Source organism: Leucopleurus acutus (genome assembly GCF_964270905.1).
Source record: "Leucopleurus acutus genome assembly, chromosome: 18".
In the NCBI taxonomy this organism is placed as follows: Eukaryota; Metazoa; Chordata; class Mammalia; order Artiodactyla; family Delphinidae; genus Leucopleurus; species Leucopleurus acutus.
In genome coordinates, this window is record NC_139160.1 from 48702645 (window position 1) to 48729532 (window position 26888).

The 26888-nt window shown below is 38.6% G+C and overlaps 1 protein-coding gene across 7 annotated transcripts in view; it reads right to left on the bottom strand.

Annotated features, from left to right (window-relative positions):
• Window positions 1-368: 368 nt before the first annotated feature.
• TBC1D4 (TBC1 domain family member 4) overlaps window positions 369-26888 on the bottom strand; it is a gene marked incomplete at its 5' end in the record, with an annotated part of 212941 nt that continues 186421 nt past the window's right edge. For all 7 annotated transcript variants that reach the window (XM_082859712.1, XM_082859711.1, XM_082859710.1 and 4 more), the window contains 8 exons: window positions 369-740; window positions 2894-3070; window positions 6282-6451; window positions 8408-8567; window positions 14790-15034; window positions 17579-17737; window positions 21396-21554; window positions 25163-25372. In XM_082859712.1, the coding sequence (XP_082715838.1) occupies window positions 507-740; window positions 2894-3070; window positions 6282-6451; window positions 8408-8567; window positions 14790-15034; window positions 17579-17737; window positions 21396-21554; window positions 25163-25372 (1514 nt within the window). In that variant the 3' untranslated portion in view covers window positions 369-506. The remainder of the gene's footprint in view (window positions 741-2893; window positions 3071-6281; window positions 6452-8407; window positions 8568-14789; window positions 15035-17578; window positions 17738-21395; window positions 21555-25162; window positions 25373-26888) is intronic.

Here is a 26888-nt window from a genome sequence, read left to right on the forward strand (position 1 = left end):
AGACAGATGCACATAAAGCGACACAAAGGTTTCCACCTCTCCAGCACTGAGTGAAACATGCTGTTCTTTGGAGAAAAAAATACATTCATTTTTTTCAAGTATATTTCAATATACAAAGATGTTCTAGCTTTGTTTCACTACAAAAACAAATGATTTCACATGGGTCCAAGGGGAATTTCATTTTAACTTCCCTTTGGTTTGGATTTCATGAAGTGTTGATTTTTTTTAAAAAACTGCTCTAAATATACACTACTCCTTTATGTGAAAGCATGAACTCTTTATGTCCATTATATATATATGTACATAGTCAACAAGGACAGCAAAAAACAGTCTACATATGTACAATGGCTTAGAACTGGCATGCTCTAAGGAGAACGAGGGTTACCGGCTCTGACTTGGGCTCGGAACCAGTTCAGTGGTTCTGTCAGCTCTGGGCCAGCGGCATGCACACTCCTTCTGTCAGTAGCATCCTCAGAGCACTTCCTGCTGGGGTGGCACGTCTTCAGTTACGGCTTGTTTCCTGTCTTGGCTTTGCTGTTAGGGTTGCAGTTGAAGTCTCTCAGCAGCGGTTCGCAATTGGCCAGAGCGTCCGCTGGCAGCAGCTTCCGAATTTGCTCCACTGCCTTTTGATAAGCCATTTTCTCTTGTTCCAGGGTCCGGATCAAAGACTTCATTTTGGTCTCTCTGGTTAAAAGATTTTCCAGGTTGGATTCCAAGGTCTGGATTTTAGCATGAGCTATCTGTTTGGGGCAAAAAACAAAATCCTCCAAATCAAAAATTTGAAGGTTTTGGTTCTTCATCATAGCAGCAGCCAGACCTTACACATGTTAACTAATCATGTCATATTACTTAATAAAACAGTATAAGAAGCAAATACTCTGAAACCTCCCATGAAATGGAGATTTCTTTAGGTTTCTCAAAAAATATAACTAGGGTACTAACAAAATACATCCCATTTCACTGAATACACCAAAAATGCAAAATTAAATCAACGTCCCACAGTGGTGAGGGTCCTCACTCCACACACAGGTCTTCTCCTGGAGTGACTGGAATCTGACAGGGAGAAACAGGAGATTGCTGACTGCCCTGAAGTACTAAAAGAGGCTTTTTGCCCTCTGAGTGGAAATGCAGGGTTTTCTCAACACATACTTAGGACCCTATCAGTTTTAACAGGTGTCGGGTGTGCCCACGTAACTTGAGAACCCAGAGGTTGATGAGAACATTGAACTGTGAATGAAAAGGTCTGTAACCATTAATAAAAATCATTATAATATAAAGCAGGTGCAAACCCACTTTCCCTAATAAGGAAATGCTCAATTAATCACCACTGAAACATCCTAGCAATAAGGGTCAATACCCCAACTGTTTTTCTTTCTGAAAATAGACATTGTTGGCTCTTTTTTGGAACAGGAAAAGGCATAAAATTTTCTATGGGCCAGAGCTAACGTAGATGAAGCGAAGGAAGCCTGAGTTCCTTCTCTGGGAGCAACTACTCTAGAGACCCTCATTTCTCAGCTGTTTCTCTCCTAGCTATCCTTGTCAGAGGATTCACTGCACATCGAAGCAGAGTTTTAGTGTCCTCTAGTGTGGGGACGTGCGCAGTGCTGGGGAAGTGGCGGGTAAGCAGAAACCAATGAGCCGTGGAACACTTAAGCTCTAACTCAGCACTTAAGCTCCACCTCCCCCAACACCCAGCCCCCAGCTTCACCTTCTCACCTCCCCGTCCTCTGGTCACACTGAAGCCCCACCCCTCAGGGCTTGGATACACAGCGCACTTCATACAGGTTGCAGGTGCGTAATATTAATTTATACTTAATCGCTTACACATTGGTAAGGGTGCATTGACAAACAGCTAATATTTTATATTCCAAAATAACTGTAAACTCCCTGATGGCACGGATTATGTGTTACCAATGTTTTAATTCAATTCTCTCAAAAATGTCTCCTTTTCTTTCCATTTCTGTGAGTTTTACTCTAGACAGCTGTCATCATCCCCAGTCAGATTTCTGCAAAATATTGCTAGCTGGTCGCCCTACCTTCTCTCCCCACCTTCTCTCCCCATTCTAATCTGTCCTCATCAAGATTTCCAGATTGATCTTTCTAAAATATGGTTCAAAAACTTCGAGAGATTTCCTTCTCAACATGATTAAAGCCGTGTTCTTCTGCTTGACCCTGAAAGTTATCTACAATTCTGTCTCCATCCTGTTTATCCCACTTCTTTCCAACGTAAATCTTTTTTTTTTTTTTTTTTTTGCAGTAGGCGGGCCTCTCACTGTTGTGGCCTCCCCCGCTGCGGAGCACAGGCTCCGGACACGCAGGCTCAGCGGCCATGGCTCACGGGCCCAGCCGCTCCACAGCATGTGGGATCTTCCCGGACCGGGGCACGAACCCGCATCCCCTGCATCGGCAGGCGGACTCTCAACCACTGCGTCACCAGGGAAGCCCCAACGTAAATCTTAAACTGATGTTAAGCTTCCTCTACTGCTCTGCCACATCCTCCTTATTTAAACACCCACTACTGCTCACTCCTTTCTCCCACCAACCCTCCGGAGTCCAGCTCCAGGCCAAGTCCCCTACAGCTTTCCCAGCTTCCTATAGTCAATCCCTCCTCCCTTGAACTGAAACCAAACTTGTACAACACCCAGTAGGTATTGAACAAGATTCTGCTTTCAGCTGCCATTTAACTATTTTGTGAGAGCAGATTTCCTCTCTCAATTGGTACTCAAATTGATATGTGCATTTGCAGCCCCCAGAGCCCTTGGACACAGTCCAATACACAGGCCCACAGTCAGCAACGGTTCAATCCACACCACAGCTCTATCCTTTCTGGTATGGTTCTGTGCAGGCAAGGAGGCATCCAAGTGCGTTTTTGATCAAATTGTTATCTCTTTACCTGTAATTTTTCTAGGAGGTCCATGTTTTGTCTTTTCAGTTGGCTGTTGGCCCTCTCCAACTTCTCCATGGGTTCGCTCTCCTCGCAGGGATAGGAAGATTCCTGGAGCTCATCCTGCAGCACGTGATACTCCACCTCATAGGCGTGTAACTGTTTAGAAATATCCATCTCAAAAACCTGCCGTGGAAACACCGTGGGTTAGTCTGACCTTCAGGATGTGCACCAAGATACAGTCTGTGTATCTAGGGTACTTCAGGTAGATTTCCCAATACTTATTAATGAAGAATAGTATGACATATCAAAAGGAAGAATAACAAGTGTGACTGTCAAGTTAGGGACAAACGGATGATTTCTATACAATTGAAACATTCTCATGATAAGGCCAAGACTAGAAAAAGTTAATGCTCAAAGATATTTTGCAACCAATATATACATAATCTAGGAATGGTCTCCCAAAATGTAGCACACCACATAAACAACATTAGTTACTGAGTAACTCTTCCCTGAGTTACTCAGGGAAGCAGATGATCATCTTTGCTGGTTATAAGCACAATTGCAAAGGGTATTTCTATAATAATGAGACCAAAAGGCTTTCTAATTGTTTGTCAATGGGGCAGAAAGGTTTTGTGCTAAATATTTTCATCTACTTGCTAATCCATGTGAGCCTTTTGGAAGTCACTAACATATCCTACCATAGAGAGAATCTTCTAAATTCAAAATCTTCAGAAACCCTGTGCACTATACAGAGCTATTTAATTGGGGCTACCTCTGCTCTCCCATATCGCCACCCACTAGAAACAGTTTGCTTGGAAGTCAGAGGACAGGCAACTCCTCCTTAGTCTAAACTGGTGAGGGAAAGTGAGGCCGCAGCTGCCATTTAAGCATCTGTATCTACACTAACAGTGTAGGGAGAAAAGAAACCTACAGTGAGAAAAATCTCACTTGCTTACTTACCCTCCTACTGTTAGAGATACTCAAATCTTAGAATTTAAATGATATTTCGAGACAACCTGGTTATTCCCCTCAAACAAGCATCATCTTTTCCCTGTGCAGTGGGTATGAACACAAAGGACTACTACACAACCATTAAAAATGAGGGCATGGATCTACATTTATTGGCATGGAAAAACATCCAATACTCTGCAAATATTTTATTAAAAAATCAGGTTATACAATAGCATGCATAGTAAGATTTCACTTAAGTAAAACTGTATACATATTTATTTGTGTATATAATTAAAGAGAGATTATAAAAGGATATTTAAAAGGCTTTAAATCTCAAGGTGTTGAGATCTGTAGTTACTTTTACTTTCTTCTCGGTGCTGTTCTGTATTATTTGTGTTTTTTACAGTGACCATAAATAAACTTTATTTATTTATTCATCAAAGCCTCCTTTAATATTAACAGTTCATTGCATATTCAACTCTATTTGTTAGAAAATTATCTCTAATATCAAGTCCAAATCCACCAGCCTATAAATTCTATCCATTAATCGTAGTAATAATCTCTAAAGCTAGGCAATTCCCTCATTAATTTTAGAAGAGAGGTGATCTGATTTCAAATCAGGTATCGTCTCTCTCTAAAAGCACAATCGCTGCTTGCCAGTCCAAAAAGATATTTCTGAAGAATTAGTAAACAAGTGAATGTGTAAGTACAAGTTATATTTTTCAGTTTCCAGAGCATTTTTTTTTTTTTTTTTTTTTTTTTTTTGCTGTATGCGGGCCTCTCACTGTTGTGGCCTCTCCCGTTGCGGAACACAGGCTCCGGACGCGTAGGCTCAGCGGCCATGGCTCATGGGCCCAGCTGCTCCGCGGCATGTGGGATCTTTCCGGACCGGGGCACGAACCCGTGTCCCCTGCATTGGCAGGTGGACTCTCAACCACTGCGCCGCCAGGGAAGCCCCAGAGCATTTTAACAAATAAAAACTGTTCATAGATATTTACAGAATAATCTGCTTGTGATTTCAATTCCACATAGTGGAAAGAAAATTTTATGTGTAATAATATGAGTTTTTCTTACAGAGTGAATAATAGTGTACAAAATTCTTCAACTGAATTGGTTACATTTCCTCCTAAAAACGATGTTATTCCCATTTTGCAGGAGAGGAAGTTGAAACTCAGAGAGGTTGTAACTTGCCCAAAGTCACACAGCTAGTAGATAGCTGGACACCAGCACAAGATCTCAAACTCCCTTTCTCTTGCTCTAAACTCTGTCTTTTACCTGCTACCCTAAGGGCCTCTAGGAAAGTGGTAAATTTAAATGTTATCAATACTCATAAGGCATGACTGCTGTATCTACAAATCTGGTCTTAAGTGTATTCATGTCATCTGAACAACAATATATAACTACCACTTACCTGGTCCCTATGAAGAGCCAGGGACTAGATATACGGTGTGCTGATTACCCTCCATTTGCTTCCTAGATCCATTCTCTGCCCTCATCCATTCTCTGTACCCTGGGAGGCAGACCCCCGTGACCTGTTTTCCTTGTTGCAGGCTTCTGGTTAGGTATGGCCAATGGGAAAAGTCATCAGGAGATCAAAAGGGGCAGGGGAAAGAGGTCGGGTACTTCTTCCCTGCTCCTTCCCTGTCTGGCTCACCAAGAGCACAGCAACCTCCAGAGCTCTGGTACTCGCTAGGCCTGGTAACATTGTTCTGTCATCCTTCTCCTGATGGGAGAAGCACCATGGGTATGAACAGTTTCCCTCTGTTACTAGTTCCTGGGTAACTAGACATCTGTGCCCAGTTCCCTTAACCCTGCCTACACCCCTGTAAATGGTACCTTCCTTTGAATCATTGGAGGTAGACTCTGTTTCCTGCAAGGGACCCTGACTGATACAGCAAGTTTCATTTAAACCACACAAAACCTCTTGGATCAGAATTGTCTCATTTTGGAGGTGAGAATACTAGGGTTCAGAAGATTAGGGTGATGTGTGCAAGCCAAACAACTAATAAAAGAGCTAGAAACTGATGTAAACCCAAGACTGTCTAATTCTAAAGTCTGTGCTCTTGTCACATATACTCCTTATATATTTTAAAACAGAATTAACAATATTACAGAGGTAAATGAGTCTCAGCTTACTTATTTATTAGGTACTCCTAACTCTGTCAGTTCTATCTTCAGTCTCACCATTGGTCTAAGTTGGAAGGTTCCTGAAAAACTCATGATGTAGCACTGAACCACCTTGCCCAGACACAGCCTCACAAACAATGTCACAAGGGAGAAATTACACAATAGTCTCGTTTCTAGATAAAATGTATTTGATCAAATCAAAAAGAAAAAAAACCTGTCAAGCAAAACTACATCTTTATGCTAAAACATTTAATAAATAATCAGTAGAGAAACTGCTGTCTCATCTTATATCTTATTATTACCATTTAACTCATACCTGGGTGATAAGTTTTTCCATTTCAGAGGAATTCATATCAGGGAGCGTGATTTTAAGGAATTCAACAATATTTTCAAAGTTTTCACATTCCATTATGAGTGCCTCGTGGTTGCTCAGCAGGCTGAGGGCAACCTTAAATATAACTTCAGTTCCCTGAAGAAAAATAATATCTGAAAAAAAGAGAGATAATTTTCATGATCAAAACTATGCATCTACTATTGTAAAAAGTGACCTCTGTGTGTTAAAGGGTTTTTTTGGTGTGTTTTTTGCGTGTGTGTGTGTGTGTGTTGTTTTAATTACTGCAACAGAACCACAGAATATTTTGCAAAATAAAACTGGTCAAAATCACCTAGATTTGAAATAAATAATAATATGACTGGAACAAAAAAACAGTTGTTTAAATATTCTTACTTATTTAGGAACCTCAGATAAGGGCAGGGTAAAAGGGAAAAGATAAATTATATATCTGTTTGTCCATGCATTTATAATTTTTACTGCCAAATTTAACGGAGACTAGATATACCTCAAAAACACTGAATCCGTTGATATTTAGATTTTTCTTCACAAAGGGAATACAGAAACAAATCAATGTAACCAATTAGGACTATTTAAACTCTCATGACCAGAATAAAAAACTAAATGAAGCAGTTAATATGTGTGCAAGCCAAACAACTAATAAAAGAGCTAGAAACTGATGTAAACCCGAGACTGTCTAATTCTAAAGACTGTACTAGAGCAGTAATTAAAAAAAAAAAAACTTTAAAAGAAAAATCAAAACCAGTATATAACCTAAATCAGAAGAGAAAAAGAAAAGCTACCCTAACCCTGAACTTTGCTTCCTAACAAATACAAACATGCAATAGTTTTGAAAAGTACTAAATACTTTTGTGTGAGCGTTCCTCTCAGTCCATGCCATTCCACAATCAATAATAAAGAGGGGGTCGTTAAAAATGAGGGAACCGTGGAACAATTACTTCAAACATGGTCATTCTTCTTGCTCATGCATCTTTCCCTTTGCTGACAGTCTCTACTCTTCACTAAATTCTAAGAAAAGAATGGAGCACCTATCGTAGAGCTGACAGCATCATTCATATTCTCTTAGCAAAAAACAGACGACTGGGGAGATTTGTTTCCTGAATTCTGTTATCAAGCTTCCAAGGGTAGATCAAAGAGAGATACCCTAAATATTTAGAGATACCTTAAATATTTTGATTTGATAAGCTATTTTCTGAGAAGCAAATATATAAATGAAAAGATTTATAGAAGACCCATAAATAGGAACCCAAGCTCCAAAGAAAACTTCCCTGGAGAAAAGCAATCGCATATACTCAAGAAGAGAAATTTGGTAAACATTTGATTCCGTGCATCTCGGTTATACTCTTTTGCTGCACTCTGCCTATAAATTGTATTAGTGCTAATGCAGTGTTTAACCTTTAAAACCACCGCCCCCAATAAGAAAGACACTGTAGGGCTTCCCTGGTGGTGCAGTGGTTGTGAGTCTGCCTGCCAATGCAGGGGACACGGGTTCGGGCCCCGGTCCGGGAAGATCCCACATGCCGCGGAGCGGCTGGGCCCGTGAGCCATGGCCGCTGAGCCTGCACGTCCGGAGCCTGTGCTCCACAACGGGAGAGGCCACAACAGTGAGAGGCCCGCATACCGCAAAAAAAAAAACAAAATGCCATTAGAAACAACATTGGAAAATGTACTTCTGTTAACCCAGTTAGAGAACATGTTTCTCTGTGTTTTGAATCCAGGTTGAAGAGGACAGTGGGGAAGGAAAATAAAAAGAGGTAGTAAAGATGTGTTTAAAAATCTAAAAAATCATACAGAGTAAATCCTTAATTCATTATACTGTGATTTTTTAGGTATAAAAGAAAACAAGAACTCCATTACAGCTTACTCAAATAAAGAAGCTCAATTCTTCTTTCGCTTTGAATTTCAATTTTATTTAAGAACAATATGGTTTCAAATTACTCTCAGAACAGAGCCAGGCTTATTTACTAAATTCCACTAGCAATTTGCGATTCTGTGTAATGCTTGATAAAACAATTGGAGCACCTTATGGCCTAGAAGTATATCCCTTGGAATAAATAACACTGTTTCACTGGATCATCAGCATCTCTTACCAAAAACTCTGGCTACAAATCCTAATGGAAATTGAGAGGCAAACAATGTGAGGAACCAGGGGGCAGCATAAAGACTGGGGCTGATTTCATTTTCTTCAAGATGATTGTAGAGATCTCTGTGATAGTCATGAAGGAGCCTGGACAGCTGGTACATTTGAATCTAAAGTTAATTTGGAGAAAAAAAATAAAATATTATGCATTTATCTGAGTGTACATAAAATACACTAACTTTAATTTTATAACACTAATATTTAATAATTAATTCACAGATATTTGATAAATTTGAATCTAAAGTTAATTTGGAGAAGAAAAATAAAATACTATGCATTTATCTGAGTACATAAATACACTAACTTTAATTTTATTACTCTAATATTTAATAACTAATTCACATATATTTGAGAAATAAAAGTAGTATTTTTTTAACTTTTTATTTTATGTTGGAGTATAGTTGATTAACAATGCTGCATTAGTTTCGGGTGTACAGCAAAGTGATTCAGTTATACATATACATGTATCTATTCTTTTTCAAATTCTTTTCCCATTTAGGTGGTTACATAATATTGAGCATAGATCCCTGTGCTATACAGTATGTCCTTGTTGGGTATCGATTTTATTTTATTTTTAACATCTTTATTGGAGTAAAACTGCTTTACAATGTTGTGTTAGTTTCTGCTATATAACAGAGTGAATCAGCTATATGTATACATATATCCCCATATCCTCTCCCTCTTGCATCTCCCTCCCACCCTCCCTATCGCACCCCTCTAGGTGGTCACAAAGCACCGAGCTGATCTCCCTGTGCTATGTAGCTGCTTCCCACCAGCCATCTATTTTACACTTGGTAGTGTATATATGGCCATGCTACTCCCTCACTTCGTCCCAGCTTACCCTTCCCCCTCCCCGTGTCCTCAAGTCCATTCTCTACGTCTGCATCTTTATTCCTGTCCTGCCCCTAGGTTCTTTAGAACCATTTTCTTTTTTTTTTTTTTTAGATTCCCTATATATGTGTTAGCATACTGTATATATTTTTTAACATCTTTATTGGAGTATAACTGCTTTACAACGGTGTGTTAGTTTCTGCTTTATAACAAGTGAATCAGCTATACATATACATATGTTCCCATATATCCTCCCTCTTGTATCTCCTTCCCTCCCTCCCTATCCCACCCCTCTAGGCTGTCACCAAGCACTGAGCTGATCTCCCTGTGCTAGGCGGCTGCTTCCCACTAGCTATCTATTTTACATTGGTTAGTATATATAAGTCCATGCCACTCTCTCACTTTGTCCCAGCTTACCCTTCCCCCTCCCTGTGTCCTCAAATCCATTCTCTACATCTGCATCTTTATTCCTGTCCTGCCCCTAGGTTCTTCAGAACCATTTTCCTTTTTTTTTTTTTTTAGATTCCATATATATGTGTTAGCAGACGGTATTTATTTTTCTCTTTCTGACTTACTTCACTCTGTATGACAGACTCTAGGTCCATCCACCTCACTACAAATAACTCAATTTCGTTTCTTTTTATGGCTGAGTAATATTCCATTGTATATATGTGTCCCACCTTCTTTATCCATTCATCTATCGATGGACACCTAGGTTGCTTCCATGTCCTGGCTATTGTAAATAGTGCTGCAATGAACATTTTGGTACATGACTCTTTTTGAATTATGGTTTTCTCAGGGTATTTGTCCAGTAGTGGGATCGCTGGGTCACATGGTAGTTCTGTTTTCAGTTTTTTAAGGAAACTCCGTACTGTTCTCCATAGTGGCTGTATCAATTTACATTCCCACCAACAGTGCAAGAGGGTTCCCTTCTCTCCACCCTCTCCAGCATTTATTGTTTGTACATTTTTTGATGATGGCCATTCTGACTGATGTGAGGTGATACCTCATTATAGTTCTGACTTGCATTTCTCTAATGATTAGTGATGTTGAGCATCTTTTCATGCGCTTCTTGGCCATCTGTATGTCTCCTTTGGAGAAATGTCTATTTAGGTCTTCTGCCCATTTTTGGATTGGGTTGTTTGGTTTTTTTTTATATTGAGCTGCATGAGCTGCTTGCATATTTTGGAGATTAATCCTTTGTCAGTTGCTTCATTTGCAAATATTTTCTCCCATTCTCAGGGTTGTCTTTGCGTCCTGTTGATGGTTTCCTTTGCAGCAGTGTGTAGATGTCAATCCCAGACTCCTTAACTATCCCTTCCCCCCACCCTTCTCCTCTGGTAACCATAAGTTCATTCTCTAAGTCTGTGAGTCTGTTTCTGTTTTGTAAATAAGCTCATTTGTATCATTTCTTTTTAGCTATAGTGGCGCAATGTGTTAGAATGCAGTACTTACACAGTACTGTTTTATTTTATTATTATGTTCACAAATCCAAGTTCATTTAACTGAGTTCATAAAGCAAGTCAGTGTAAGTCCATCTACAACTATGGAGCACATTTCTCTACCATGAGTGTTTTGGTATCACCATACGTACACGGAAATGGTAATTTTTCCTCATGTAGGAAGGTATTGCTTTTGGAATTTAAATCAGAACTGCCCTGGCTCAGGACTCTCATGGAAGGCACATCCTAATTTCAGACCAGTTCCAGAAAAGTTTCCATTCTAAGGAATCTACCACATCCAGTTCAGAAGCAAGAACTTCTCTCTTTGCTGAGCCCAGCATCGGATTTACGATGGAACTTGCCAGGCAGTCTGCACTGCTAAGACACTGTTAGGCCTCCAAGGTTATGGAGCCAAAAGCTCGAGCTGTGATTTCTAATATCCAAGGTATTCCAGCAGCATATTTTTCTTGACAGAGGAGATTAAAGCAAAAAGTGCAGTCTGGGGCTTCCCTGGTGGCGCAGTGGTTGAGAGTCCGCCTGCCGATGCAGGGGACACGGGTTCGTGACCCTGTCCGGGAAGATCCCACATGCCGCGGGGTGGCTGGGCCCGTGAGCCATGGCCGCTGGGCCTGCACGTCTGGAGCCTGTGCTCCGCAACGGGAGAGGCCACAGCAGTGAGAGGCCCACGTATCGCAAAAAAAATTTTTTAAAGTGCCGTCTGAATGTTTCTAGTACTGAAAGAAGAAATTATTTTATTTGGCTACTGAGTTGACTACTCATATTTCAAAAAAGAAATTATAAGCAGCTTATAGTAACTTTTAAACTCTCATGCTTGGGGTAGCTAAAAGTAAAGCAGTAGTAAATAATAAACAAATCTGTGATTTGTGCTTTAATTTAAATTTTTATCTACACAGTAACAGATTGAGTAGTGGGTCCTTGTCAGTTATATCAGCTTCACTTTTTGGTGTGAAATACATCCAACATTTTATTAAATCTAGCAGAACTTCTTTCTCTAGAAGATATCATCCTTAAGTAGTTAGTTCTATAAAAATGCCTTAAAAATAGCCAATTATATTGTGAATTCAGCAAACAACTGTTTTTCAGAGCACAAAACTAAAAATCGAAGTACTAGACATAAATATAGCAAACGGTTGATCTCTGGAGCACATATCTGTGCAAGCTACGGTTCCACACACGCTGTAAAAGGAAAGAATGAAAGAGCCACAGGAAGTCATAACTCTCAAATAAGAAGCGCAGCAGCAGTCAAACAAAGAGGCTTAAAACAATGAGATTAGAGGGCTTCCCTGGTGGCACAGGGGTTAAGAGTCTGCCTGCCAATGCAGGAGACATGGGCCCGAGCCCGAGAGGATCCCACATGCCAGGAGCAACTACTGAGGCCTGCACACCTAGAGTCCTGCTCCACAGCTTCTCCGCAGTGAGGAACCCACGCACCACAGCAAGGAAGGGCCCCCGCTCACCACAATTACAGAGGGCCCGCGCGCAGCAACGAAGACCCAACTCAGCCAAAAAAATAAAAATAAATTAAAAAAAGAGAGAGAGAGATTATAATCTCATTAACTCATGTTGGAAAAAAATCATATATTTCCCTTAGGCCATTTACAATTTTAAAACTAGATATACTGGGCTCTATCAATAAAAAAAATTGGTATTTTTGGTAGCTCAAAAATAAAAGAAGTCTCATTAGCAGAATAAAAAGAAAGCCTAAAAAAAAAAAAAAAAAGAAAGAAAGCTGTTCAGCTATGATCTTAACACAGAAGCAATACTTTTTTTTTTATAGAACCTTACTTTTTTCCTACATTCTAAACTAGAGGTTAAGAATATTTCTTCCATCAAGGTGTATTTACATTAAATTTTTTTTGACAAATAAAACACAATTTAGTCTTCCTTCAAAGGAAACTTTCATGATAAGATGCCATTTGCTGAGAATAAATCATTCTTCAAATCTACCTTACACATAACATGAAAATCTTCCAGTGGAAGAGACAGAACTGGAGAAAGGGAGATGAAGAGTGTAGCAGAGAGAAGATGGAAAAAAGTAGAGACCAAAGACTTCAGATAAAAAGATATAACGCTTTGCACTTAACACAGAAAATGGCAGGCACAAAATGTGATGGGCCATAGTTAAAAGGGACCTCGACCCCCTCCCTTTACAGATAAGCTCAGTGCCTGCAGTGCCCAACCCCAAACCACACAGGTAATCAGAAATCCTATCAAGTGATCCCAAGCCTGCTGCCACTTCCACTTCCGAACACCATGTTGATTGGATAAGAAACACTTTCTATTCTAGAAAGTAGAAAAGTGTTGCATCTCACTTTATAGATCAAATAGTTCTACTTTCCCAGAATAAGGTCCCCAATCTCATGGTCTATAAGAACGCTGCCCCCAAAGATTCTTAAACATCTTCATTTTCATAATTATAGACAGAAAATATTTCTTGGTAATTGTGGGTCATATTAAATCAATGTATAAATCCAGTTTATATGAATTTTTATGATGTCAAATGGATGAGGAATTTTTAAATTGAAAAATGATTGCATTTTTAAAGTGAAAGCTGTATCTACCCTTTTATTTATGAACCAAGACTACATGCTACTCACAAATACTTTTCATTCTTTGAAATTTTAATGAGAGATCGCAAACTGTTATTTTTGAAAATCAGACCTATTGAACTCCTTACAAGGGCACCAATGCTTCCTACCCGATATGATACAGTAAACTGTTTAGAAATAAAGTAAAAAATAAAACCTTTCACAGTCATTACTATTTCACTTGTGGAATGTTTACAGACCTATGCATAGTTATCAACTAGGAATCACTGTATTTGATTTCTGTATCCTGGTGAACACCCTTCATATGAACTCACAGCTGAAACCCAACATTGAGTGCAAAGCCCTATTTCCCTGCCAAAACTTTCATATTGAAGAAGTAATGAAAAACGGAGCATTCCCTCTCCACTCATCCTTTCAAGAAAATATCACTTACTATAATATTCATAAAGTGAAAACAAAGTCCTTTTTTGTCCACGGATTGGTAAGACTGAAATACTAAATGTAAAAACTGATCGTTGGGAATCAGGAAAAAGTATATTTTAAAAGCATTTAAAAAATATTTTAGTTCTTATCTAAAGCATAACATTATGACTAACTGGGCATCATGCCTATCTCATTTCAAAGGAGGAGAACCCTGACATTCTTCCCTTTAAAGCCTTCCTTTATATTTTTACGACCAAAAGCTTTATATTGCAAGGTAGTGGTTGTTTAAGATAGCATATCTACAGAGAAAATTTAAACTTTTTGTTAGAAAACAATATGTTAAGGAAAGTGAAGTTTAAACTAGAGAGGAGAAATGCGTAAACAGGGAGTTTGAAATAGGTTGAATACAGCCATGGCAGTGAATACCCTACTTAACTGAAAAATCTTAATGGTGCTTCTTCAGAGCATGATAAGAAAAGCAGACGGAGAAAGCACTGCTGACTCTGAACACTTTTTCCTCTATAAGGGCCTGTCTGACCTTAAGATAAAGCAGGGGAGACATGGAAAGTTCATGAAGAAGCATGATATAGATACCTGCCATTTATACACTCAAAGAATAAAACATTATATTTTCAGATTTCAAACAAAATATCTATGATTTTTTTCAACTGACAAGGTAAGGAAAAGTTATAAAGGAAAAGTGAATAAAGGAAAAGTGAATAAGGAAAAGTTTTAAAGGAAAAGTGAATAAAGTTGACTTGATACTTTCTCCAGGTAACTCATAGACTGAGGAAACAGAGACTTAAGTACACACTAGAATGGCTTATTTATTTACTTCAGAAACAAAGGAAAAGTTACTCTGCATATGGATGTCATACACTTAGAGGTTTAGCAACATCGCAAATCCCACACTAGAACCATGAACTAAAACACGCCTCTACATTTATCCAAGTTCCAAGACAATGGGCCCAAATTTCTTTAAATCTTAACCGTAATTTAGAAGAGGGCTCCCGCTAAGATTTCTGGTGAGAGTGTTACACATTCCTTGTGAAGATCTGCCACTCACCTGTAGAGACATCATGTCAGGTCGGTACTGCTTGCGAAAGCCCAGGTCATACATGAGGAATTTCAGCATTTCAAAGGCTTGCTCTTCACTCATGTGCAGAAGCAGGACTCCAGCCACAAAGCTGATCCCCTGACAGTAACCCACTTCTTTGTCCAGCAATGAGTAGGCTTTCAAGAGGTTAAAGAGAGACAGCTGCCCTGCCCCAAGCTGTGCTGAAAAGTAAGGATGAGTAGGAAATGTCCTCCCTGCAGAAGAAAAGAAAAATATTTTTGAGATGACCTGATGCTTTGGAGACCAGAGTGAAATTGCAATTCAGTGATTTCCAGGAATAAATAAACGCTCTTTTCCAAACCACTGAATGCTGCTTGGAGCACCCCTCTAACTAACAGTCTCTCTCCCTCTAGCCAGTCCCAAGTCCTACCTGCCAGACCGTCACCCCATCTCCATGTATATGATACAGGAGCAAACATTTGATGCTAACCAGCGCTTCTTTTTAGGAAAAAAAATTCCACAAACAAATCAAAGACATATTCAGGAGAGATCCCAGGAGAACAGAATATAAAACTTATTCTGACTATAAATCAAGGCTAATTCTAAGTTCACATAAAAACTACCTGCTAACTGAAATCAGAATTCTACAGGAGGTATCATATGATTTAGAAAGAAATCTTAGTGGTCCATAGCAGACTCCTTCCTGCTTTTCTTGTATTATGACACTAGAGGGACTTTCCTAGGGTTGTTTTGTTTTACATTCAGCCTATCATTCAGGAAATACTTTTTTCACATATTTTTGGCTTTGTTTCTTAAACTACTTCCATGAGCCACGTAGACCTCTTTTCTTTTTTCAGTATATCCAAAAAGGTCAAGGATAGTGAAGGGTCAAGCTGATTTTAAATAAATTCCCCTCCAAAATTCACCTCTGTGTACAAAATTACCATAGAGACACTTCAGCAAGCAAGTTAGTCCCGGATTTTCTAAAAAGTTGGTACTAAATGCTGAAACAAACCCATCTTCACCACCAAAGCTGTATACAGTGCTTCGGGACTTTCCTTGTGCCATGAAAATGAAGGGGATGTTAACTTCCTTGTGAAATGATTACTCATGTCAGTTAGAACTTGTAAGAAGGCCAGATTTTTAAATGTTTCCCACAAGATATGCTTAAAAGTGATTTTTCACCTAGGAACTGATAAGATTAATTCTGCAGAGCAAATAAGGGGAAGATATGAGAATATAACAAGAACACACTGAGGAAACACAGATGGCTACAAGCAAAGTCAAATAAGCAATTTTTAAAATTATCATTTTACTTTCTCACTTAAAATGCTTGCTACAGAAAACTATAAATATACCGTCCATCCGTGACATTAGCTCCATTTTTTTCCGACCAGCCTTTTCCCTGTAATGTGATCTCATCATCGCCTTCTCTTTAAGGATATCTTGACTAGCTCTAAATACGACATCCCAATTTCTAGTCTCATTATCAATTTCCGGTCACAGAACCACCGATCTGCAGAGGCCCATAGTTCACTGTCCTTATTTAAGAGACAGGATTGAAACTCAGAAGCAAAGTAATTTGCTTAAAACTACTGTTCAGTGATAGAATCGGGACAAAAACTGAAGTTTTCAGTTTCTCTGTAAAATTCTCCATTTCAATTCTATTGGGCTCAAAAACTATTAACTGAGTTGGCCTTTTCCCAACAAAAGCTGTTTGTCATCCAAAAGGAGCAGAGGTCCGTTTTGGCCTGTGATTTTTATATATCTTAAAATAAGATGAGCCCGAATAAAAAGTAATCCCGGGCTTCCCTGGTGGCGCAGTGGTGGAGAGTCCGCCTGCCGATGCAGGGGACACGGGTTCGTGCCCCGGTCTGGGAAGATCCCACATGCCGCGGAGCGGCTGGGCCCGTGAGCCATGGCCACTGAGCCTGTGCTCCGCAACGGGAGAGGCCACAGCAGTGAGAGGCCCGCGTACCGAATAAAAAAAAAAAAAAAAAAAAAGTAATCCCTTGTTTTCCCAAATGGGCTCAAATAACGTATCTGGCCACCTTAAATATATCAACCTTTAGGAATACAGATGAAATAATCCAAATGTCAATGTACAATATTTAATCCAATAAGTTAGATATTTTAAAAGAATAAAATATATTAATTTAGAGAAAAATTAGAGACATATACTTTTTAAAATCACACCATTTTTACTTTCCATAAGTTATTTGAAATTCAGCATTTAAAAGGATGACTTTATGATGCTGCCACTGGAAATGCACATAACATTAGGACAGCTAAGTTTTCTTTCATCCTATAAGGATGTATTCATGATTTCCACAACATAACCACATATTGTATTGATTCTTAAAGGCTTACTCCAAAGCTTGTTTTCAGCAATATGTCCAGGAATACTTAGTAGACCTTTGTTAAATTTTCTGGTGCCCCTTTAAACCTATTTCAAGACCAGTGTTGACCAAGCTAATAATTATCTATCCCAAACAGAAGTCAGTTGTTCGAAAAACAGGAACTGAGAGCACCCAATAATATGACCTTTACAATGATTCAAATACAAGATTTTTCAGAGGACAAGTCTGAGGATGAAAACTTCACTTTATATTCAGGCATTTAGGGTATCTTCAACCATACATAAGGCCAACTTGCCCTCAGGAAAGGACAAAGCCAGCAACTCTGCCGACCAATAGTTTGTCTTTACCAAAACTAAAAACAAATAGAAAACCCCCAAATACTCAACAAAAGGACCTATTATTTACTTTTGTAAATTATAATCAATATGGCAAACATACCTAAATCCACGAGAATAGCATGCTGCTGAACCGTGAGCTGCTTTAAAAGCTCTTTATAGGATGTGTCAGGAGGTTGCTGTTTATTAGGCAATCTGTGTCTTAGACGATACTGCAAAGCTAGGAACTGCCAGATTTCTCCTCGTCGACTTTTGGGAACACCTACAGTCAAAGAGATAAGAAGGCAAGGTCTTGAACGCTGGAATGCAGGTGCTAAATCACAGCTGATTAACTATGTAACGCATGAAAATAGGCAGCTCTACTGTCCTGCGTGTCACCCTATAATCACACAGTACGATGTAGTGACAGAAGCGTATTTTGAAAAGTTTAATCTTGTAGCTGGTGTCTTGCAAAAGAAAACCCTCAAATAACAAGGATAATAATGGCAATATTAACAAGAACAGCTGCCACCACTGACTGAGAACCTAATACAACATTTATTGAGGACAGTTATTTTCTGAGCATTGTAATTACAGAAACTGCACCTAATTTATTCACAGGTGCTCAGAAAACAACCTAATGAGGCAGGTAATTACTATTATCTACACTTTACAGATGGCGAAGCTGAGGCAGAAAGAAGCTAAGTAACTTGCCCAAGTGCTCACAGCTAGTGCAGTTTAGAACTCTAGTTTCAGAGGCCAAATTCTGAAATACTGAAATGTATTACTGCCTATTTTCACCTTTTATTTGGTTTGAAGCTGGTAATAAATGCTAATATTCATACTCTGATTTCTAAATAGCTGTCATTAAAAAGTAACTTTGTAAAAGAGAATTAAATAGCATTCTTATATGGTGACAAGAAAACGTAATGATAAAAATGGTAAGTACAGTATGAAGGCAGTGCTCCAGAAAATCATTCAGCCTTTGAGAAGAAAATAGCTAGCGTAATTGCTATATTCATGTATAATGAAACACTAACTCCAGTCTGCTTGAAAACCAAAACAAGCAATTCGAAGTATGCTAAAAGTATGGGGTTTTTTATGCCAAGGGACATGAAATACAGCACTGGGAGGGACAGAATTCAATTCTGTACAGTGCAGCCAACTTAATTTCACTGTTTTCAGTCCAAAAAGACTAGATATGGAATAGGTTCCTGAGCTCCAGCTGGGTAGAGAAAGGTATAATGGCACTGATCTCTTTGGGATGCAATGTCACAGTTTGCAGAAGCTCAAAGTATTATTGTCCAAAAGGCATAACTCAGGCTCACAAACATGAATTCTAACGCCCTCTACAGGGTATACCTCCAAACTACCTTTTTTTAGTTCCATCACCTCCCGTTCCCTGCCACACTAAGTGTATATACTAAGTATCTAGCTATACTCAGTGTAGGGCCATAAGAAGCTTATGGTGATTTTCACACTTCCAGTTTCTTGTTCCTACTGTTGCGTTTATGAAATTCCAAGCTCCTCCAGTTGATTGCCTAGTGTATCTCTATTTGTCTTTTTTTTTTTTTTGCGGTACGCGGGCCTCTCACTGTTGTGGCCTCTCCCGTTGCGGAGCACAGGCTCCCGCACCGGGGCACGAACCCGTGTCCCCTGCATCGGCAGGCGGACTCTCAACCACTGCGCCACCAGGGAAGCCCTATTTGTCTTTTAAGGATGAGCCCGAATACCATTCTTCTGCAGAAACTCTCCCTAACATCTCTAGGAGTAAGAAGTCCCTTTTCATATGCTACGTGACTCAGACTGCACCATTACCATATTGGATTACAGTTAGCACTATACTGTATGTTTGTCTAGTTTCCTCACTTAGATGGTGAGCTCCCTGAGAATAGTTAGCATACTTTCATCTCTGTATGATGAAGTCCAAGAATATACCTCTCTACTCATACATTTGTTGAATGAATGAATGAATGATATCGTGCAAAAAGTCATTTTTAGAGGGTAACTTTCATTAGCCCATTAAATGAATCATTGATAACAGGAGAGGGCTGTCTTGTTATCCATCCAGTAACAATTCTACAAAAAAGTAATTCACTTTAATTAAATATTTATTGAGCATCTAACATATAGCAGAGAATAGAGCATGGCACTGAGGATACCTCATCACTGAGAGATGAATAAATCCATTCTCAGGAAAATTAGTCTCATTCATTCATTCAATAAATAACTTATGCAAGATGCTCTCTTAGGTGCTAGGAGTATGGGGGGTGGAGTGAGAAAACATGAAACAGATATACACATAGATACAAAGTTATAAATTATGATAAGCACAATTAAAGGGAAAGAATCATGAGAAAGAATAATAAAACAAAACTAATTTACTGGGGGAGAGAGGGGCACTCTGAGGAAATGGTATTTGAACTGAGAGCTGAGAGATAATACGATTCTCCAGGCTGGGAGTGTAGGCAGCAATCACTTTGGGAAGAAGGATGTACGGAGGCCCTGAGAGGGGCAGAGAAAGAGGGGGACAAAGGAGGAGGGAGAAGAAGATGAGGTGGAAAGAAAAGGAAACGGGAAATGGGGAGAAGGTAGAGAGGATGGAAGAGGGAGGGTAGGGAGAGCTGGAGCATCCCTGCAAGAAATAGCCTGTGCCAGACTGGGACCCAAAGTAGTTAGCATCCCTGAAGCACAGGCTACAAGGCAGGGCAGGCTAAAAAGTGAGATGAGGGCCTCCCTGGGGGCGCAGTGGTTGAGAGTCCGCCTGCCGATACAGGGGACATGGGTTCGGGCCCCGGTCCGGGAGGATCCCACATGCCGCGGAGCAGCTGGGCCCGTGAGCCATGGCCGCTGAGCCTGCGCATCCAGAGCCTGTGTTCCGCAACGGGAGGGGCCACAACAGTGAGGGGCCCGCGTACCGGAAAAAAAAAAAAAAAAAAAAAAGTGAGATGAAAGATGAAGGAGAGATCATGGAGGGCCTTGGGCCCAGTGCTGAGAAGTTTAAACTCTGTTCTATAAGAAATGGGAAGATGAACACCCCTAAAACATCTTTGAGTCATACCAAAGAACAGTATGTTCTACATCTCACACACATTCTATTAGCCACTATTTTGTCTCCCAAGTAATGCAGTCAGCGAAAATCTCTAGGATTTCCATATCTTCAAGGAAAAAAACATGTATCAGGTTTGTAAGTGTAGCATCTTACAAAATTAATTTTAATTTAAACCTAATTGGGCAACAGTTTCACATTACCATAGTCTTTTAAAACAAGATTCATGATCAGGTTATTTTGGGTACTTTGGGATCTTTATTTATGCAGATCATAGAGATTCTCATTTTAATACAGTTAATCTGAGTCACAGAAATTGCATCTAAGCAATTCACATATTAGTTTTAATTTTAAATTTAAGATGTTTAAATATCAGTCATTTTATATGACAGAGCAGAAATGCAATATAAGGCTAAATAAAAGCGTTTTTCCAAAATAAATAAAATAATGGATGGTAGGAAAACTGATTGCTAATAATATATATCTGTACAAACATGTACATGAATATACACATATATTTATAAATAAACACTTCTGAGCAAATGACAAATGAGTCAAGTTTAAAAGCCTGAGATATTTTTACGGATATGATCAAAGATTTGTACTAATGCATGTGATCTTTCCTTGGCAAACAACAACACTGAGTTGAAACAGCTGGTGAAGAGGCAGGAAACTGTGTAGAAAAGGTGCCTGCTGTCTCCTCAGGGACAGAATATCTCCATGAGTACCATGTGCTTACCAATACAGTCACCAACTACAGGCAGAAACAAAGACCTCTCCTTTTTTTATAGGCAAAGCACGAAGAGAAAATTATGCCTAGGCTGCACGAATCAAAAAAATTTCTGAAGCTTTTCAAAAAAGAAAAAAGATTGATTGAGATGATCCAAGATACCTTCTTTAAGAGAAGTATGAATATCTTCCATATCACATCTGATTTTAGTTCTGCAGTTTAACAACTTCTTATCCCAGGTTATTAAGACCTCCTTCTGACATACTCCAACTTCTTCATAATCCAATTTAATTTTTCTGGACTGGAGTTCATCTCTGCTTGCTAAGGAAGACAGAATTTACATAAGACCTATATGCTTTTAAAACACAGTATTTGTAATGTTTCACTGCATTTGTAAAACCATACCAAATAACATTTGCTCAAAAAGAAAACTTAAAAAAAAAAAACTGAGGATACATGAAAGGTTTCTTAAATTTTGAGCCATTTCATGTAAAAACAAAAACAAGGAATAACTTCCTAAGGAGCTTTTACTCGGTATGTTACAGATGATAAGTCTTCTAAGCATAAAAAACAAAGCATGTTTGAAATATCAATTTTTTGACAAATGTAATAGATAACCACAGAAGTGACAGCTTGCATCACTTTAAACACCATTAAAATGTTAATATTTTATATAGGACATATGAGCAAACAATGTCTCATGCTAACCTTGATTTGAGAAATATTTGACCATGATAACCTGATACATTTTTATAACTATTTCCAGAGTTACCAATACTGCCCTTAACAACAGTAGGTTATACATTCCTGTGTCCATTTTTATAACCTTTAAGAGGAAAATTCATTTTTCTGAAGCTAACACTACTTTCATTTTTCAAAATAATACAGAATTTTCTCTCATTTGATGGTCTAAAATCTAAGCCCAGGGTTCATTAAAAGAAATGCTTATGAAACAAACCACTATCTGTATTTGGTCTTTATCTTGAAGAATCGATTCCAAAAGAGGAGAAGGGAGAAAAAAACATGTGAGTGTATTTCTTCTCTTTCATTAGGACCACATTGAACAGGAGCCTCTCAGAGTAATCTGTATCCATTCAAGCTCCAGGGCTCAACCACCTTACCTGCTGCAACACAAATCTTTGTCATGCATCCAAAGTCCTCGACAGCACAAAAACAATAGCAGAATTAGTATTACTCTTTACTTAGTGTTTGAAACCATTTCAAAAGAATTAAAATATCTTACAATAGACTGTTATTCCAACAGGCCAGTAAAAATGTCTACTTAAAATTCCAGATATAATCAAAAGATAAATCACACTACAAAAAATTCCTCCTAGATACCACTAGATGGCTTTCTAACAGTCTAGCTTTGCTTCTCGATATTTGCTTTATATTTCTCTATGACCATCAAGTAATTTTTAAAAAGTTAATAACAAATATCATTCTAAATATAATCCTAAATATAACTTTATTAATGATGTTTTTCCACAATGGACAAAGAATAAAATTTCCTCAGATTTCTTTTTTCCTCCAACCTTCTCTAGATTATTCATTTAAAATAATAATAATCATCTGCTATGTGCTAGTCACAGGCCCTGAGGATGAAGTGCTGAGTAAGAGCAGTTAATATTTGCCCTGGTTAACTAGGCAAGAGCAAAGAACCATGAAGAAATGCTTATCCATTAGATAAATTTTTTTTTTTTTTTTGCGGTACGCGGGCCTCTCACTGTTGTGGCCCCTCCCATTGAGGAGCACAGGCTCCGGACGTGCAGGCTCAGCGGCTAAGGCTCATGGGCCCAGCCACTCCGCGGCGTGTGGGATCCTCCCGGACCGGGGCACGAACCCGTGTCCCCTGCATCGGCAGGCGGACTCTCAACCACTGCGCCACCAGGGAAGCCCCCATTAGATAAATTTTTAATGGGTTAAGCTATTTTTTGTGTTTGTTATTTAAGTACAGAAGTAAATATAGAACCGACAGAGGTTTCCGATCATATATTCTAAATGTCACCTCCTCTCTTATTCTGTCAATTTATGTAGTCGTATGTAATACACAGAATACACAGAGTCATTTGTATTATCCATTCCCTTATATTAACACATATAGTTGAGAAATACTATGGCATACTAGGAAAAAGCCCAAGAACCGTGATAAATAAACTGGAGTTTTAATACTTGTTCTGCCAGTACACCACTGTTTGACCTTAGGTTAATTTCCTTAACCTCCCAAGCCAGTCACTAACTCAGCTGCAGAATGAAGAAGGGAGCTAAATAATCTCTAATCTCCAGTTCACTCTATGATTCTAAAATTATCCATTAATATTTAATATAATATTCTACTGTACATATTCCCAACTGTTAATGAAATACAATTTCATGCTTTAAATGTTTTAAGGAAATCATAACCATCTTTTTTCAACCTCTTTTTCTGTTTATGCATTAGTTCAAGATATAATCAACTACAAAAAACATAAATTCAATTCCTTTCAAAATCTATGGAAGCTTGAGTAGGCATACCCTTTATCACATCAAACTTTTAAAAGCTATGTTAATAACAATTAATTGCATTTTTAACTTGAAAGAAAAGAAGATTTATTTCCTAAGGACGTTTAAAACTTGTATGTACCTTTCATTCTGCTAAGAACATAGCAATAATATATATAAGATTATAGCTGTTGGGCTTCCCTGGTGGCGCAGTGGTTGAGAGTCCACCTGCCGATGCAGGGGACACGGGTTCGTGCCCCGGTCCAGGAAGATGCCACATGCCGCGGAGCGGCTGGGCCCGTGAGCCATGGCCGCTGAGCCTGCGCGTCCGGAGCCTGTGCTCCGCAACGGGAGAGGCCACAACAGTGAGAGGCCCGCGTACCGCAAAAAAAAAAAAGAATATAGCTGTGCCCTAGCAAACTAAAAAAATATTAAAAACTTAATTGAGCAATAGGTATAGTAAAAGGAATCTTAAGGCAGACGATGAACACAGAAATGTGAATATCTGCCTGTACTTAAAAAAAGGCTTTTTTTGGAAGACAGCATAATAAAAGCAAGTCAGAGAAAAATCTAGATTATACATTTTCTAATAATCTTAAAAGTCAAAGGCCCACTTAAGCTAAATCTTTCATTTCATAAATGTGAAAAACAAGGCCCTTTTATGTTAATGATTTGCCCAAGATAATGGCATTAATAAATTTTTCAGATTTTGGTACCATCTGCACATCTCCCTGTCTATGATTCTATCAGCACTGGCGTAAATAACATTATTATTTTAAAGTCTGGAAAACACATTCTAAAGCATTTGGTATGCATAAACTTAGCAATAAAGCACTACAAATAGCACAATAGCTGTTATAAATTATCCATTTATAAATTTAATGATTTCAATATGATTTTTTAAATAGAAAATTTAAAAAACAGTAACAAAACATAGAAACTTTGATTTGATAATAGGTAATTAGTTGGAATGGATACAATATAATTTATTTGAAATAGGCATATTTATCATATTATGAATACAATTAGCCTGAAATTTGAAAATCATATTCGAAAAGAAGAGAATTTGCTTTTTCATATTTAAGGTTTTTTTTAAAGTAATACATGATGATATTAAACTTTCAGTCATATTAAACACATTGACTTCGTTATATACATTCTATTACCTTCTATTATTCTATCACCCAAATATACTCAAAGGATGTCTGATGTTTTAAATCTGCTAAACAAAAATGCAAATTTCTTAAGCTGGTCAGCTTCCCATGTCATAACCACCTCACGAAATAGCACTAAACAATTTTAATCAGTAGATATTCTGGTAAAAGTGTGTATACAGTCCGAGAATGAGTTTGAGTATGTGTGGCGTGGGGGGAATAGTATTAATAAACGACACCTTTAGATTATAGTATCATATCATATGATATCATAGCCCTGTTTGAATGGCTAACCTTCAAGTTTCTGGTTTTCTTTTTCCATTCGAAGCAACAGGATTTGCTGGTGTATAGCTTTTCTCCACAAACTCCTCAGTTCCTCCGACTTTTTTCCTTCTTCAGCCTTTTCTGGGTCATCGTCACCAGACACAAATATAAGCAGCGGTTCCTCCTCCATGGGTGGGGCAAGAGGGGACAGTGGCAGCAGCTCACTCGTGTCCAGTCCATCTGCAGAGAAGAAAACAGTGAGAGGCATTCCTAAGTCGTAGCCCAGACTACAGAAGTTCTCTCTGGACTTGACGCTCTCTCCTCCTATATTCCACTTTTAAAGTTGTTCACAAAGCTGCTCTCCCAGTAACTGTCCGTTTCTGGAACTAATGATTTAAGTAAATTCGCTAGACTGAATTCCCCTTCCAGATTTCCCTCTCCTAGTGAAACGAAAGTATATGTAATTTCACCACTTCTTCTTTCCGCACAAAATGACCTATAAGATAGGTGCTCTAAAATGACCTGGCCTTCCCCCAGAGTTCAACACTTCTGCAATTTTTCTGGGTATGTTCTCTGTGCAAAACAAAAAGATTACATCAGTAAGCATTAGTGACCTCCTAAGGTCTACACCTACCATCAGAATCTGTCAAGAGTAAAGCAGCTGAGCGACTCTGGTCATGGCTCAGCTCAGCACTGCTCATTCCTGCAACACTATAACCCAATTTCCGGAGCTCATTCTCTCCCTCCATTCTAGACCATCTTTTTCACGGTTGCCAATTATTCTCCTATTAATAATCATGATTTTGTGTCTTAAAACATTTCAATGGATGCATATATTCCATAGAACAGAGTCCAGACTCCCGGGAATAGCACATAGACCGCTTCAGACTTTGACCTCAAGTAACCTTTCCAACTTCTTGTCTCCATCTGCCATCTGCTCTCATGATGCTGAATTTCTCATGACTCCCTGACCCACAAAGTTCTCTGCAATGACTCTAGAGCTTTTCTCGTCCCTTTTTCTGAAAGATGCTTCTCCCAGCAATGAGTTTAAATAAATACGTAACTTTTGTGTAAAGCTTTCTTTGCCCACCCCAGACAGAGTTAATTTTATCTCTAGAAATGTTTTTTCCTTGTTTTTTTTTCTTTATTAATTGACCTCGGCCCTTACCCTTATTATTTACTTCTTTAATAAATAATTTTTTTAAAAAATCTTACTGTATGGATTGAATACTTAGCACATTTGAATTCTGGCTTTCTTGGTTTTAGAACTGCCCTTTAAATACCACTCAATTTTGATTTCTAGGGCCTGATCATATTTTCTTCCTTCTAGTTTCTAGCAATACAGTTTTCAGCCTCCAAACACATGAAATTTTTCAGTTGTCCTCTAATTCTTTCTCCCTTCCTCCCTCCCTCCCTCCTTTCCTCCCTTCCTTCCTTCTTTTTGCAGGGTGATCAGAGAATATAGTATAAATAACATGATTATCTGGAATTCATTTAAAAATCTTTATAGCCAAGTACATAAATATTTTTTACGACTGTTCCATGTGTGCTGAAAATGAATGAACTTTCTCTACAGGTGGCAAGGTTCTATACAAATATCAGATCAAGCTTGTTTAATTGTGTTTCTCAAATACTATCTACATTTAATTTCTCTATATTTAATTTTCAGAGAGGAATATGTTAAAATCTCCCATGAGAGTTATTTATTTATTTCTCCCTCAAATTTTGCTTAGTGTTATTTTCTAGCTCTCCAAGC